This window comes from Octodon degus, unplaced genomic scaffold (genome assembly GCF_000260255.1).
Source record: "Octodon degus isolate 3935 unplaced genomic scaffold, OctDeg1.0 scaffold00008, whole genome shotgun sequence".
In the NCBI taxonomy this organism is placed as follows: Eukaryota; Metazoa; Chordata; class Mammalia; order Rodentia; family Octodontidae; genus Octodon; species Octodon degus.
The window spans coordinates 14,456,908-14,472,717 of record NW_004524584.1 but is presented as its reverse complement, the minus strand read 5'-3'; the positions used below and the strand labels follow the sequence as shown (position 1 = coordinate 14,472,717).

At 51.7% G+C, this 15,810-nt stretch overlaps 2 protein-coding genes across 3 annotated transcripts; one reads left to right on the top strand and one right to left on the bottom strand.

Annotated features, from left to right (window-relative positions):
• Nucleotides 1-296: 296 nt before the first annotated feature.
• Klhdc8b (kelch domain containing 8B) lies at nt 297-4,971 on the bottom strand. Its single transcript, XM_004625088.2, has 6 exons — nt 4,842-4,971; nt 3,507-4,016; nt 2,295-2,459; nt 1,741-1,965; nt 1,544-1,645; nt 297-1,151 (listed from the first exon to the last, which is right to left on the bottom strand). The coding sequence occupies exons 2-6, from the start codon at nt 3,880-3,882 to the stop codon at nt 955-957; spliced, it is 1,065 nt and encodes a 354-aa protein (XP_004625145.1). The 5' UTR covers nt 3,883-4,016; nt 4,842-4,971; the 3' UTR covers nt 297-954.
• Nucleotides 4,972-10,557: 5,586 nt separating this feature from the next.
• Ccdc71 (coiled-coil domain containing 71) lies at nt 10,558-15,746 on the top strand. 2 transcript variants are annotated; one of them, XM_023706712.1, is made up of 3 exons: nt 10,558-10,631; nt 13,590-14,556; nt 14,611-15,746. In XM_023706712.1, exons 2-3 carry the CDS (start codon nt 13,642-13,644, stop codon nt 15,007-15,009), a joined length of 1,314 nt encoding a protein of 437 aa, XP_023562480.1. In that variant the 5' UTR covers nt 10,558-10,631; nt 13,590-13,641; the 3' UTR covers nt 15,010-15,746. The 2 variants fall into 2 exon arrangements, with proteins under 2 accessions (XP_023562480.1, XP_004625297.1); XM_004625240.2 differs by having other exon boundaries at nt 13,590-15,746.
• The last annotated feature ends 64 nt before the right edge of the window (nt 15,747-15,810 follow it).

Below are 15,810 nucleotides of genomic sequence, written 5' to 3'. Positions count from 1 at the left end.
GCCCTTGTACTTGCCAGGGAAGCACTTATTCTACTGAGCCACCTCCCCGGCCCCAGTTTTAGTTTTCTGAACTCTTCTCTGGTCATCCTATTGGTGTCTCCAACTCCTATGACAGTATAGGAATGCAATTATGCCACATCATCTAAGGCAAAGCTGAGGTTTACATGTGCCTGAGATACCAGGTCCCTTTGGGGACAGAGGCCAGATACAAGAAGCTCACTGGGAGAACAAAAGGTCCCTGAAAGAGGGTAGAGGCTGTGAGGACAACATGGGAGTCCACACCAGAAGCCCCACACCAGATTTTAACAGAAGCTTTACTTCTACATCGAGCCTCTCTGGGTCCTCACAACAGCCCTGTGAGGTAGGTAGGGCAGGAAGGTTTCAGAGAATCCCCATTGACAGATGAGGATGCTGAGGCACAGAGAGAAAATGACTTGCCCAAGGTCATACAACAGCAACGTGGAGGGCCCAAGGCCAGCATTCCTCTTGCCTCCTGGCAGTACCCACACCCTTTACTTCATTCCTTCTGGGTCCCCAGCCCTTTCTGAACACTTCTGGGACTACAGGGACCCTCAAAACAGACTGGCCATTAGGATTTTTCAAGAATAGCCATAGGGGTGGTCTGGTCAATCCTAGACAAGGACCCTGCAGGGTGCAAGGGCAGGTCTTCCAGTTCCATACTTCCCAGTTGGTCAGAGGGCCTAGTAGGCTACAGGGCAAGAGTAGAGATAGATATGTTCATGAGTGAATGGTGGTAAAGGTAGGTGTGAGCTTGTGTGTCCTGTGTTAAAGGCAAAGGCTCCCTCAACCAAAGTACCAAAGGCAATACTTCAAGTGTCCACCTCTGTGCCTCTCTCATCCCACAGAGCTGCAGAGAGCTCCCTCAGGAGCAAAAGGAGCCAGAGGCATCTACTTCTGCACTGAGCTGCTCCAATGACAAGTCCCACCAGGCCTTCAGACTCCATCACGCAGACACAGTGCCTCCACGGCTTGACTGGGGCCCTGGGCCACACCCCCAATAACAAATAGCCGGGGTCCAGCCTGTAGACTAGAGCAGGAACAACGGGCTGTAGGCATGGCGGGCAGTGCCTCCCAGCGCCGCTGTGCAAGACTGAAGCTCTCCACAGAGCCCAGAGGGCATGGCTGGTTTCCTGCATGAAGGAGAGACAGATGGTTGTATGTAAGGGGCTCCAGACCTTTTGTTCCTTGAGTCCAGAGAAGAGCTCAGTAAATATCACCCCAGGATGAGTTTTCAGTGCTTTGGTCATCATTGTTCTGTTCATCATTTGTTCATTCATTCATTCATGTTTTGATTTGTCCAATTGGCCATGCATTCAGTCCTCCAACTGTTTCCTACACCTCTGTGGATGCAGAGCACCAGTCAGGCACTGAGAGCTGGGCCAGGCAGCTGATTTGTGAGTAAAGAAAAGAAGCTCAACAAAGCCCTGACACCTCTGCAGTGGCTGAAGAAGGAAGTACTCTTGCTAGGGGGTGACTCTTTCCTGTCTTGGGCCCCCTTCTCCAGTGTCCCATAGAAACTTACCAAGACCCCCAATGGCCAGGATATGGCCTCCAAGGGAGCCAACCACAAAGTCAGCCCTCTTATCCCTCATGCGTAGGCTTCGGGGTAGCTTGGTCCAGGACCCTGCAGGAAAGGGGAGATCACAGCTAGCCACACATACACCATATCCCTCCATCCCTCAGAGAGTAAGAGGACAGCCCAGGACAGCCACTGCTCACCATGCTCCAGGTCAAACATCTCCACAGTGTTGACAAAATGTGGGCGGGAGTAGAAATTGTGCGGCCCGGGTTGCTGTAGGCCTCCCAGGCTAAAGACACTGCCTTCGGCCATAGCACAGCCAGCAAAGGCCCGGCGGCTGGGCAGGCTTGGGTGCCGGGTCCATGTACAGGCCTCCAGATCAAAAGCTTCAAAAGCAGTCACTGGGAGCTTGCCCTGGCGACCCCCTGTCAATGGAATTGAGGGAGCTAGAAGGAAGCCCAAAAGACTTGCTGGGCTCCTCACTCTCCAGATTGCTGATCTGTCTGCCTTGGCCTCCCATGCCCACCTGTTTGCAAAAGTGCATGTAGACCATCCACCCTACATGCACTGGGGTTTGGTTTTCCAATCCCAGCAGGGCCACCAGAGATCAGAGCCTCAGAATAGGAGTGGATCACCCAACAAAGCTTTTTAAGTTTTGCTGTCTCAGACTGTGCCTGATCCCTACCCCTGCCAATCTATGGGGATAGGGACTTCTGAACTCTGAGCCCCTTTCCCACATGCTTTAGGCACTTACCCAAAATATAGATCTTATTCCCATGCAAGAAAGTGGAAGCTCCATAGCAGGGTGTGGGCATGGAGGGGAGTGAAAGCCAACAATCCCGGCGAGGCTCATATACCCGTACCTGGGCCTGTGGGGCCGTGTCAGGGCCCATTCCTCCCAAAGCATACACCATACCATCTGTATAGAAAAGAGTAATTCAGATTATACCCCAGCTGGCCAAGGAACTCCACTCTGATAGCATCCCTGGTTAGACAAGGTGTAGCTAAACATCCACATCTTTGTCTGAAACTCTGAAACCTATCTGGAGTGGAAGGTGAGAGCACTTCCTTCTCTGACTGGGGCCCTACTGAGTGAAGAGCAGGAGGCAGCTGATCTAATTATAATCCAGCTTTGTCTCCCTGGAGACGCTATGGCAACCAAGTCTGACTGGTAGGGACCAGTGGTCAGACCTGAAGGCCACAAGGTGGGGGCCCCGATGAAGGAGATGGTTGACTTACACAAGTGTTGGGGCATATAGGGATTTAGTTAGCATGGAGCTCAGTCTGGGGCAGGGACCCTGGGGATAATTTGGGGGTAGGGTAAGACTAGAGGGGGCTTAGCCCTGCAAGATAAAAGTGCTGGCCACAACTGTTCATCTCCAATCATCCTGGCAGCACCTTTCCACTATACTTTTACATTAGAGTAGCTTCTTGCTTTCTGTTAGGCCCTCAGGGTGAGCTTGAGGCATGTCTGGGCGCCTTGGAGTAAAGTGTCTATGAACTGGGGGATTCTATGGCAACCATCTTCAGGTCAGTTTGGCTTCTGTCCACATCAGGATCTCCAGTGTGTATGTGTGTGTTGGGAGGGAACTCTAAGCAGTTAAGCACTGGCTGGGCTCTGAGCCAAGGCCCTGCTCCCCTCCCTCCATCTCAGACTATTTATAACCATGAGAGTCATCAGGCCACTGTTTCCCCCACAGGCATGTACACTGTCTCTTAGAGATAAAGAATGAGGCAGAGTAGTGGCTGGGTCTCCCATCACTTTGGGGGCCAACCTGGGCTTTACCCCGACCTCCTAGCCAAAAAACTCAGCAGAAAGCAACTGCAAGCCCAAGTCAGAGGGAGGTGGCAGAGGATATCAGAGGAAACGCCATATATTATTCAATCTCAGCAGGTAAGGGATCAAGTCAGAAGTGAGGAGAGGGTATTGATGCACCTGAGAGATCTTCTTTGGGTAGCCACTCACCTCTCTCCACAGTTGCAACCCCCATGGCTGCTTGAGGGAGGGTAGCCCGGCGCTCCCAGCGGCCTTCGTCAGCCAGGAAGGCCTCCACAGCAGCTACTGGGCTCTGGGCTTCATCCACACCGCCCACCACTAGCACCTGCTTACCGAGAACCACAGCAGCTGCACCAGCTCGGGCAGTGGGCAGGGGTGCCAGTGCTAGCCATGTGTGTGAAGCCATGTCTAGTGCCTCGGCAGTGTCCAAGGGTAGCCCAGCCCGGCCACAACCCCCCAAAACCAGCAGGTGCCCATCCTGGTGTGCTACTGTGCCATATACCCGGCAAGTGGGCATAGGGGGGAACACCTGCCAAGCAAAGGCCCGGCCACCTCCTGTAGCCATGTTATTCACTGCCAGCGGCAGGCCATGCTGTCTGCTCAGGCTGCAGGCCTCACTGGGCAGACATGATGGAGTTCATCTTGATTCTGCCAGGCCTGCCAGGTAATATCTGACCAGTCCAGGAACCTTGCCTCCACCTGGAGGAGAGAGCAAAACCAAAGGGTCAGGGCTACCAACTGGCCTTTAGCGAACAGATAAGCAGCTTGTAGCTGAGGGAAAGGAGAGCCCAAAACCACTCCCTCTGACTGGCACACCACTGTGGAGGCTTTCCAGAGTGGGAAGGAGGGCGGATCTCAGATACCCAGGCTGAGTCCCCCTTTCACCTCCTGCTCTAACAACTAGGAGCAACTGGGTATCTCTGTATGTAGATGGAGTAAAAGTGACAAGAACATCCTAACATTATTCCCCCTTGCCCCCCAGCCCGGTTTTTCATGAGAAGGGTCCTGCTGAAGCCTCCCTACACACTTCCACTGTGTCCTGGGCAGCCTGGGATCCCTGCAAGGGACCCCACCTGCTGTCAAGAGCCAGGCTCCAGGTTATCCTTACAACACCGTTCCACAGAAGCCGATCATTCTCAACAAAAGGCCAGGGGCTCAGGGAGCTGGGTTCCACATGGCCCTTGGTATCCACCCTCAAGGGTCTGCTCAAGCCAGCAGAATCCCTGGCGCCCAGGAGGGCAACTAGTTTGGGGATTCCCATGAGCCCAAGACTCTAGAGTCCCGGGATCCACACCGTTGCTTGTAGAAATGAGCAGCTGCACGCCAGAACCCCCGAACTGCAGACACTTCAAGTTCTTCAGCCTTCCCCCTCCATGAGGGCTCCACACCTAGACCTTGGGACCTGGCAGGAGGCCTGCTGACCCCAAACTTCCAGCTCGAAGAGGTGGGACGGGTCTGGAAGAGCGCGCCTAGGCTCCACGCCGCGAACTTCCCCCGAGCGCGCACCGCTCCCGCAGGACTCACCGGCCTGAACTGCGGGCCGCCGGGCCACGGGGTCCGTCCCTCCCCGTGGCTGATGAGGGCTCTGGCTGGGGCTGAAGCCGGGCTCCGGCGGGCTCCTCCACCGCTCCGGCGTGGGGCGGGGCTGGGCCGGGCCCGCCCCTCCGCCCCCCTTCGCCCCCCAGCTCAGGAATCCTCCTCCTGCCTTAACTCTGCGCGCGCCGCGCGGGCCTGGACGCCGACCCCCGGTGGACCCACGCACAGGTGGACCCTGGGTCCGCCCGGGCTTCGGGGCGACCTCGGAGAGCGGGAGGGCAGAAATGGGGAGACGGTGACAGGCACAGTACCTGAACAAAGAAGGCTCACTCGGAGCCGGACCCAGCGTAGATTCGCGGGCCCTGGAGCCGGCCATCGGCACCTGGGAGCTTCAAGGCCCGGCGCCCGCCCATCGTAGCGGAGCTCGGGAGCCCGGCGAGCGCTCTGTGGAGGCGCCCCCTGTAGGCCACCTGGGGCGTGGCCGGAGCCTCGTTGAGGCTGGCTGGCTAGATTGCACAAGAGAATACATAATAGATTCTATAGGACACATTAAGACCACAGGGTAGGGGAGCCTCAGGCCCCCTGGGACCTACCACAGGCCTGAATGAGGAGGAGGGATTCTTAAGTAACTCTGCATGGGAGAGTCCAGGGGTGCCCCTGATCCCCGAGCTTCTCTGGCGCCCAAGGTGCCTTTTGACTGCCCGTATTCAGGATCCAGGGCCTGCTTTTACTAACTCTGGGTTAAGATGAGAGCAAATTGTGGTGGCAGCGCTGACCTCGCTCAGATTCAGATCCAGGCCCAACCTGTCTCTGAAGCATTCAAAATATTCATTGAGTCTTCAAACTGGGGATCCCCATGTACAAGTAAGCAGTCACCATGGGTAGAAGCTCTTGCTGTTGTCTTTACTCACTGCCTTATCCTACTTACATGGACAGCATCTTAGTTTACCCAAAGCAGACCTGTACTGGACACAAAAATACAAGTCCATATAGTCAGCATAAGAGGTGAGCCAAGGAAGGAAGCACCAGCAGAAGAGTAGTAAGGACGAAGGGAAAGTAGAAAAGGAGGTGTCATCAAGCAAGTTACCAGTGTGGGCAACTGGAACCAGATCCTGTCACGGACTCCTGGAGCCAGTACAAAACATGGGCCTCACATTATTGATGTTTAAAGGGAGCTGAGGTACTCATTCTAAATCCCCACCAATTGTGGGTTGAGATGTTTGGAAGCATTTGTGGCCTTGCCTACTAGCTTCTGCCCTGCTCAGAGAGTATGTGAACCCTTCTCCATAGGGGACCAGAGAGAGGTGGACTTCAGCCCTTTGAAGACTAACAGTGGAATCAGCAGGCCTGCATAGAAAATGGTGGTGCTGAGACTGGTTACAGGCTCCACAGATCCTAACTTAGAAAGCCTCTATCTTCCCACCCCATTTCACTTCCCAACTTGCTCCTCACGTGGGGCAATGGTGATTCTTTTTTTACTTTTTGTCTTTTTTTTTTTTTTGTATTTAGTGTGGGGTTTACAGGATCTCACTACACAGATCAGACTTGTAGTGATCCTCCTGTTTTCAGCCTCCCAAGCACTGAGATTACAGGTGCGCACCACCATGCCCAGTCTCAATCGCCATCTCAGCGTGCCCCGGGGGTGGGGCAGACATGGCAGGCCAGGGATCAAACCCCGTCCCCTGCATCTGCCTAAGCAGGCACTTTAGTCTGTTGAGCTATTTGGCCAGCCCTGGCACTGGTGATTCTTCCAAACTGAGGCTCACACTGCCCTGCAAAACCTTTCAAATTTATTACCGTTCCTTTTTAAAATTATTATTATTATTGTTCCTTTTAAGTGCTTTCTCCCCTTTCTAGCAGGTAAGCTCTTAGAAACTGTTTTTAGATATCTTTCAGTTCCCCAAGTCCCTCTAACCTCCTCTTCCTCCCTTCCAAATTCTTGAAGGCATCTATTCTCATAGGTTCCACTGCCTAATTAACTGCCACCTCAGTCTGTTACCACTTCTTTCACAAAATTGCTCTTGAGGGGCTGGTGAGATGGCTCAGTGGTCTAAAGCACCTGCTTAGAACAAGCTAAGCTAAACAAAAAAGCGCAGGGACCACGGTTCAATCCCCAGCACCACATGCCAGCCAGCCCCGCCCCCTGGTGGGCTGAGCTGGCCACACACTAAATAAATAAATAAAAATAAAAATAAAAATAAAAAAATTGCTCTTGAAAAGTTACTATGAAACCAAAACTTGGGTTGGGGTGTGTTTCCCATGGGCCTTGCCTCAGCTGAAATCTTGTTAGCATTTTCAAAGTTTCAACCCCTTGTGACTTTAGCTTCCTCCTGCTTCTTGTCTGACCTCTAGGAATTCTTTGTAAGCCCTCCTTTCTTTCCCCAGGAAATGCCCTAAAATTCAACCCTGGATTTCCTCACCAGCATCCATTCCTTCTCTTGGTGCAGTTTCTCTAGGGCACTGCCTTCAATCACATCTAGATTTCTACCAGATCTTGCTACTCAGGTAGCTGTGGGTCTAAAGTCCATGAAGTTCTGTAGAAGATGCCAAATGGAGAGCAAGATATGGGCTCTGTAATCACCTTCTTGTCTCGCCTACCTCATCCTTTCTATTTCCAGTTATGCTTTCAAGTCTAGGGCAAGTCATCATGCTCTGATAAGTGCTTCCAGAGAGTTCCATCTAGGGATTACTTGGGGAACCAGCACACAGATGTTTCAGCATACACTTAGAGAGCTAGGTATCCCATTACCTTTGCCCCTAACTTATTCTTACCCATCCCTCCAGCTCCTATTTCCAGAAGAGATGAAAACAAGGGATAGAGCTTCCATTCTTATCCCTCCATTTTGCCCTGACCTCTAGGCTGGACATCACCAGAGAAGGATATTCTTTCCACAAAACACACCTAGGCTGGTGCCATCTCAGGAGGCCAAATTCTACCTCTTCATAGAAGTGTCTTTGTTTTGTATAGCTCTATCCCATCTGCACACAAGAGGTTGAGTGACACTACTGGCTTTGGAAACCACTGGGATAAAAGCTGAGGTTGGGTTAGTCCTGTGAGTGAACAATCAACCAACCAACCTTGAACCATGGACAGGGCCATAGACAGGCTCACCCACAACTGGAAGTGCCAAATTAGGACTTCCTCATTATAACCTAAAGGAGGCATGGTGGTGCACTCCTGTAATCCCAGCACTTGGGAAATCGAGGCAGGAGGGTCATTGTGAGTTTGAGACCACCCTGGGCTACAAAGTGAGTATAAGATCAGCCTAAAATGCATATAGACACCCTGTCTCGAAAAAAAAGGGGGGCCGGGGAGATGGCTCAGTGGAGTAAGTGCTTCCTTGGCAAGCTCAAGTGCCTGAGTTCAATTCCCAGTTCTGAAAAAAAAAAAGGAAAAAGTAAAAAGAAAAAAAAAGTTCAAGGCCAGCCTGAACTACATAGTGAGACTTTGTCTCAAAAGAAAAAGGGAGGGCCAGCCAGATAGCTCAGCAGATGGGCAGATGCAGGGGTCAGGGTTCCATCCCCACTTGCTGTGCAGCCTCACCCCTGGGGCATACTGAGATGGCAATTGAGACTGCGCAATGGGTGGTACACACCTGTAATCCCAGAACATGGGAGGCTGAAAAACAGGAAGGATCACTACAAGTCTGATTTGTGTAGTGAAACCCTGTGGACCCTGTACTAAATACATTTTAAAAAAGGAATGCTGATTAGATCCTGGTCTGTGGGACTTCACCCTACCTTTCTCTCTACCAGCATAAGGAGTTAAATGTCTTGAACCTATAGGAGCAGGAAATTTGGCAGTTTCTGCTAGACACTTCACTAGCCTTGAGGAAGGCACTGAGAATCCTATCATCAGTCCTGAGCCCCTGAGAAACTAAGAGGCACTAAATGAGGCCTAGGGAACTGCTGAGTGGAATGTGTACTTGGCTTTAGGGATGTCTGGGTTCCTCTTCACAGGCAGGGAAATAGAGCAGTAAGACGACCCTGGAGTCATATAAGGATGAAGAAACACTAGCACTCCTGAAATGAAGCATCACCTACACTCTTGTGATTGCTAGTAGATTTGTAATTGCCCCCAACTACCATGTATGGCACTGTCGTGAAGGTTAGGGTACAAGAGATGTGGCAAATAGCTAAATATGGTGGTATATGCCTATAATCCCAACTCTTCAGAGGCTGAGGCAGGACCAGCCTGGACTACATAGCAAGCTCAAGGCCCTGTCTCAAAAAACAAAACAAGAGCCAGCCAAATAGCTCAGTGGATTAAAGCACCTGCAAACAGGCACAGGGGCCAGGGGTTTGATCCCTGGGCCTGCTGTACCAGTCCCGCCTCCGGGGCATGCTGAGATGGCAATTGAGACTGAGCGTGGTGGTGCACACCTGTAATCCCAGCTCTTGGGAGGCTGTAAACAGGTGGATCCCTATGAGTCTGATCTAGTAGTGAGAGCCTGAATACCCTGTAGACCCTTGCCTAAAAGTACAAAAACAAAACAAAACAAAAGAAATCCAAGTGTGGTGGCAAACACATGTAATCCCAGCACGGAGAGGCTGAGGCTGGGGCATTGCCCCAAGTTTGAGGTCAGTCTCAGCCAAATAATGAATACAAGGCCAGCCTGCATGACAAAGTAAGACTGTCCATTTAAAAAAAAAGAAGAAGAAGAAGAATTGGGTCAGGCACAGTGGTACATGGCTGTAATCCCAGCACTTAGGAGGCTGACGTAGGAGAATCCCCAAGAGTTTGAAGCCAGCCTGAATTACATAGCAAGACCAGGTGTCAAGAAAAAAAGTGTTATGACAATATTTCTGTCTCCTCTGACAGGCTCAGACCCACTACCAGGAGTCCCCATGGATGCTCCCAATTGGGTTTTGGGGGTCCCTGACAAGTAGGGTCTTTGTTCAGAGCTGCAAAGATCATTCTAACCCTTCACCTAAAATTAGAATTCACCCTTTTATCCACCATCCCTATGCTAGCTGTAGGAGATAAGTGGAAAGACTGAGATGCCAGTCTTCCTTACAAAATGGCAAGGATTTTTGGTAATGTAAAAACTGAAGATGGGACTTTGTGGCATTGAAGGGTTGAAGCTGGACCAGGATCTCCCTACTATATCTACGTACACTTATCTGGGCTATTATACTCAGGCCCACGCTGTGACCTACAGAATGAACATGGTGGCCCTGGGCTTCTTTGTGCACACTACCTTTTCATGGAATGTAAGCAGGCTTCAGTCTCATAAACAGGCTTCAGTCTCTTAAGCAAAGGGGCTACCTTGAGACTGTCAGGAGACACTATCCTCTTTCATTCTCTGGTCAAGTACCCCGGACAGAAGTGGGCTCTGTCAATAGCTACTGAAAGGGCAGAGTGGAAGATGGCCTGAATCTTGCCCAGGAGCCATTCCCAGATATCATGCACTACCAGGGCCTTTTAGAGTGCCAGCCCCTAATTGCATCCTAGCTGGGTTTCAGTAAGTCTTTCCACTTTCTGAGGGCTATGTACAAGGGCACCCCTGCTCCTCAATCTCCTTTACTAGACCAGATTGATTTGGAACAGTCTAGTCAGCCACCACCTCCAGGCAGCCCTTCCTGGTACCTAACACGACTCGCCCCGAGGCTGGCGGGGATGGGGGGTGGGGGGGGGTGTCTCAAGGGTCAAGGGTCACTAGGGCGGGCCGGGTCCCGGAAGCGGAAGCGTGCTACACTTCCGGCGCGCAGCAGGCGGCCATGTTGGAGCAGCGGCGGCGGCGCAGAGGTGCGTCCCGGGTCCCCGCGGCGGCGCCGGTAGGTTAGAGCCGCGGGCCTAACCGCGCTCCGGAGTGGCGGTCGGCAAGGCTGCAGGGCGGAGGGGCCGGGCCTCTCTTTCCGAACCCGCGTTCTCCCTTGGCTTGGCTAAGACTTCCCACCCCCACCGGCGACCCCACCCTGGGGCTTCGCGGTCTCGGCTGGGCTGGCACGCGCGTTCTACACGTAATTGTGGGCCTCAGGGACGCAGTCTCCCAGGTCGAGGGCCCCAGTCTGCCCCAGACCCCAGTTTTCCTGGATGCTGCCTCTCGCCCTGTCTCGGTCTACGTTCCCTGCTGGGCCCGGAGGCACGTGTGAAGGCAAGTCGGGGGCCCGGCTTCAGCCTGTGTATTCGAAGCTTAAGAGCCAAGAAGACCGCCCCCTCCCAAGGGGCCTGGGCGAGGAGCCCGCGGTCAACTCCAATATGTGTGTAGGGGGTCGTGGGTGGGAAATAGGCCCCCTACCTGTACAGTTCACTGCCCCGGGAACTGCATCACCTCAATTGCTAAATAAATAAAACAACTAAAGTCATGTACAAGGATTGTGCTTGGAAAGTGGTCTCTGGGGAGGGGAAGTGCCTCAGACACCTGAGGATCCAAGAATGTTTCCAAACAGAGAGCCCCAGGGCACTTCCTCCAGGGTATTCTGAAGACTTCATCTTGCTCCATTAGTGTGGTGGGGAGAAGCTGCACAGATGGGCCTCGAGGCCCCAGGGACCTCACTGATCCAGGCTGATCTTTTAATGTTTCAGTGCTGCTGGGGATCTCTGTGGGATCCTCAGATGCTGGGTTGGGTGTTACATATTGGTGATGATTGACAGCCACAGCTTCTTCAAAGAAGTCTGAGGCAGTTTAGGTGTTCATAACTCTCAGCTGTGCTGAGTCCTGCTGTCTTCTAAGCTCTAGTTAGGATGGCTCACATCTCAGATGTCCTTTTGACTGGCCAGCCCACTTGAAGCAGTTAGCTTTCCTGTTTTCAGACCTTGGGCTCTTGATTTCTCTGCCTGGCCCCCAGGATGCCTAGTTGCTTAGGTGTCATTCCCATCTGCTGCCTATCAGCGTATTAGTTCCTGTTGAAGAATGGCTCTTTCTCTGAGGTTTGTCTTCATGAATAGAGCCAGTAATTGGGCTGCCAAGTAGCATGTCTAGGAACCCTGAAAGCAGAGCCAACCCCCAGCAGCTGGTGGAACGGATATGAACATTAGGTGTAAATCTGCCCTTTGGCCATTATTCAACATTCTTTGTTGCCCTGCCCATAACTTGTTTTTGTGTGTGTGTGTGTGTGTGTGTGTGTGTGTGTGTTGTGTGTTTTGAGATAGTTTCATGGGCTTGGGAGATAGCTCAGTGGCATAAATGTCTGCCTGACAAGCACAAGGCCCTGAGTTTGATCCCAGGCACCACAAAACAAAACTTTCACTGTGCAGTTCAGGCTATCCTTCAACTAACTGTGTAGCACAGGCTGTTCTCAAAGTCATAGGGATCCTCCTGCCTGAGCCTCCCAAGTGCTGGGATTACAGGCATGTGCCATCACACTCAGCTTCCATAACTGTAACTTGTTTTTTTTTTTTTTGCGGAACTGGGGATTGAACTCAGGCCCTTACGCTTGCCAGGGAAGCACTTTTTCCATTGAGCCATCTCCCCGGATCCTGTAACTTGTTTTTCTAGCTAGACCCCAAACTATACCAGTTGTTCCTTGCTTTTTCTCACTTCAGTGTATATGCTACTCCTCTTTTTGCTCTTTATTCATCTATCATTCATGCTAGGTAGGTATTACCACTCAGGAATCCTTTGTGACCTGTTGGCAAGCTGAACCATACATGCACTTCCAAGAATCTTTTTTTTTTTTTTTTGGGGGGGGTACTGGGTATCAAACTCAGGTGCGTAGGCCACTGAACTAGTTCCCTGGCCCTCTCCAAGAATATTTTCTTCTTTCTGCAGAACCGGGGGTTGAACTCATGCCCTTGCGCTTGCCATGCAAGTGCTTATTCTACTCAGCCGTCTCTCTCCCCCCCCCCCATTCTTAATGGTGGCTCTGTCTTACCTTATAGACTGAGCTTCTTAAGGACAGGAATATTTACCTATTTTCCCAGGGTTGTATCTAATTAGGCTTTAACATCAGAAAATACAGATTTAAGGGGAAGAAAAAAATAATTAACAATACATCCTTTTTTTTTTTTTTTTTTGTACCAGAAATCAAACTCAGGACCTTGCACTTGCTAGGACCTCACTTGTGCACTGAGCTATATCCCTTGCTGAAAAAAAATCAAGATACAATATGTGCATGTACCGATTGCCCATGAGAAATATGCTATATATCACAAACATAAAAAAGTACAGATATAATGGGGTGTGGTGGTGCACAACTATCAGGGAAGCTAGGAGGATCACTTAAATCCAGAGGTTAAAAGATCAGCCTATACAACATAGTGAGATCCTATTTGAAAACAGACAAGAGTGAATTTAAATGATCCAGGTTTAAATTTTTCCCAGAGTGGCCAGCCAAATAGCTCAGTGGATTCAAGCGCCTTCTTAGGCAGACACATGCGGTGGGGTTCCATCCCGGGCATGCCAGCCCTGTCCCCGGGGCTCACAGACAGCGATTGAGACGTCATGGTGATACTTGCCTGTAATCCCAGCCCTTGGGAGGCTGTAAACAGGAGGATCATTATGAGTCCAATCACTCTGAGACCTTGTAAACCCTTTACTAAATACAAAATGATAAATAAATTTTTCCCAAAGCCTAGGAAGTTAAGTGGTTCTGAGATACTTTGAGAATATAGCCTAAAGAAAGTACCTGACCAACATCCACCCCAAGAGATCAGGTTTCACCACAGGGATAGACTCACTCTGACCAGGCCCTCAGTGTCATGGGGAGTGGAGACCCTGCTAGACCTGTCTACCTGTTCTGCCTCCATATCTTGGTGCCATTCTTATTGATCCTTTTCTTCTTGCCTTGGAGGTGCCAAGCACTGGTTTGTGGATACCCAGGCAGAACTGCAGTGCCTAATGCCATGAGTGTGGTGGTGCAGCACGTGGAGGAGAAAGCTGTGCATTCCTGGTCCCGTATCTCCACCGCAGGGAAGAAAGCCCTGGAAGAGGCACTGCTTGTGTTTAACCCTATGAGCCAGGATCTCAGTGCTACAGAGGCGCAGCTTGTGGCCTTCCTGCAGGGCCTGCGAGATGATGGTTTCCAACCTACCATTCTACGCAGCGGTGATGTCTATGGCTATAGTTCATGCACAGCCAATCCCCCAAGTCAGACGAAGCTACAGGCCCGTGCCCCCAACTCAACTTCCACATCACCTCCAGCCACTGCCCCCCGAACTGCTGTGCACCTGCCCACAGGCCGTGCCACCCTGCTCCCCATGTCATTGTCAGGCAGGCTGGCCAAAGGATCTACACCAGCCCTCACCAAGCATACTACTACCAACCTGCTGCTGAGCTCCCTGAAGCAATCAAGTGCCAGCCGAACCAGGGGTGCAACAATGGGGTTTCCCACCCACCTATATCCAGGTGTCTACCCTGCCATGCGACTTTCTGTTGTTCTTGAGGCCCTGGTTCCACTCAAGAATTCCATGCCCTGCTTGAATGCTAAGCACAAGCCACAGTCGCTGCAGCTCTCACTTGCAAACTCTCCTTTGAAAGTACGGAAAGGTTCAGGAAAGAGCCCAGAGAACCCCTCGTCCAAAGCTCCTAAAAAAACCACAAGCAAGGGCCCTACGTGTCTGACTCACAAAGGTTCTAGGCCTGGGCCCCAGCAAGGCACTGGGCTCCAGAGAAAGTCCTATAAAGCTATTGGCTCCTTCCATGGTCTGCAAATGAAAGAGGGCTCCACTCCGGGCACCAAAACAGCCCAGGTCAAAGCAACTCGAACACTGGCCAAAGCTGTCCATGGCAATGTGGCTCGAATGCAGGCTAAGGCCAAGGCAGCACGGGCCAAGGCTAAGGCCAAGGCAGCACGGGACAAGGCTAAGGACAAGGCAGCACGGGACAAGGCTAAGGCAGCACGGGCTAAGGCCAAGGCAGCACAGGACCAGGTGGCTCAGACCCAGCCCAAGAGCAGAGGCAGGCCAAAGGGATCTGTTCAGCCTAGAATTTCAAGAAAGGTCCAGCAAAGTCACTGTATAACTCTGGGGCAGAAGAGGAAAAGGGCTGAGGAGGCAAAGGACCTCCCTCCAAAGAAGAAAAAATGGCTTGGGTCCCAATTTCCTAAGTCCTGCCTGGAGTCAGGAACAGCAAAGCTGGTAAAGTTCCGTGCCATAAAAGTGAGCAAGCAGTCCTCAGATGATGAGGTTCTGCAGCAAGCCCAACGGATCCTCCGTGTGAACCTGTCGCCTGTAATACGACTCCAGCCATTAATGCCATATTTGATGTCCTGATTCCTTCATACAGCAGTGTTTGGAAAAGTAGCCCAGTTGTTTGCACGGCCAGTGGCACAGTGTGCCATGCCTGTGGACTCTGCAACCTTGAACAACTCTGGGTACCTCTCCAGGGCACTGGCGGCACCAGCCTTCTTTAAAAAATTGAAGGATTTGGGGTGGGGTGGTGGTGGGAGGGGTGTTCTCTTGGCGCAATGCACTGTGACTTGTTCTTGAAGCTGTATGTCCTCTGTTCCATCTATCACGTTTTATACCTTTCCACCTTCCAGTCTCCCTGCCCACCCTCCATGGTCTTTTTGTATGTGTGTGGCTGCTGGCAGGCTAGCTTGAGCATATAGGGAAAGTGTCTCAGGAGCATCATTTTGAGTGATGGGGTGGGATTGTGGGTGTGGGTAGCTTCCAGGCTCCTATGGAAAGGTGAGGGGACACTCAGATGGTAGCTTCTATAGTGGTATAAGATGTATGTCGAGGGCACGGACAGTACCAATTTCTTGAGGCTGCCATGATTTCTATCCAATCAGGCCCTAGATGGGATGACTGGGCAGCAGTGGGGTACTTTCCAGCTAAGTTTCCAGGCCAGGGAAGGGAACCTTGGTGGTATGGTTCCCTGGAGGCCAAACAGGCAGCCTTGTCTCTGGACCAGCTCTTTCTAAAACCTTGGCGCTTTTAGCCAGGTATAGTGGCACAAGCCTGTAATCGTAGCACTTGGGAGGCTGAGGCGAAGGATTGCCAAGAGTTCAAGGGCAGCCTGGGCTATATAGTGATTTCAAGACCAATCTGAACCATAGACCCTATCTCAAA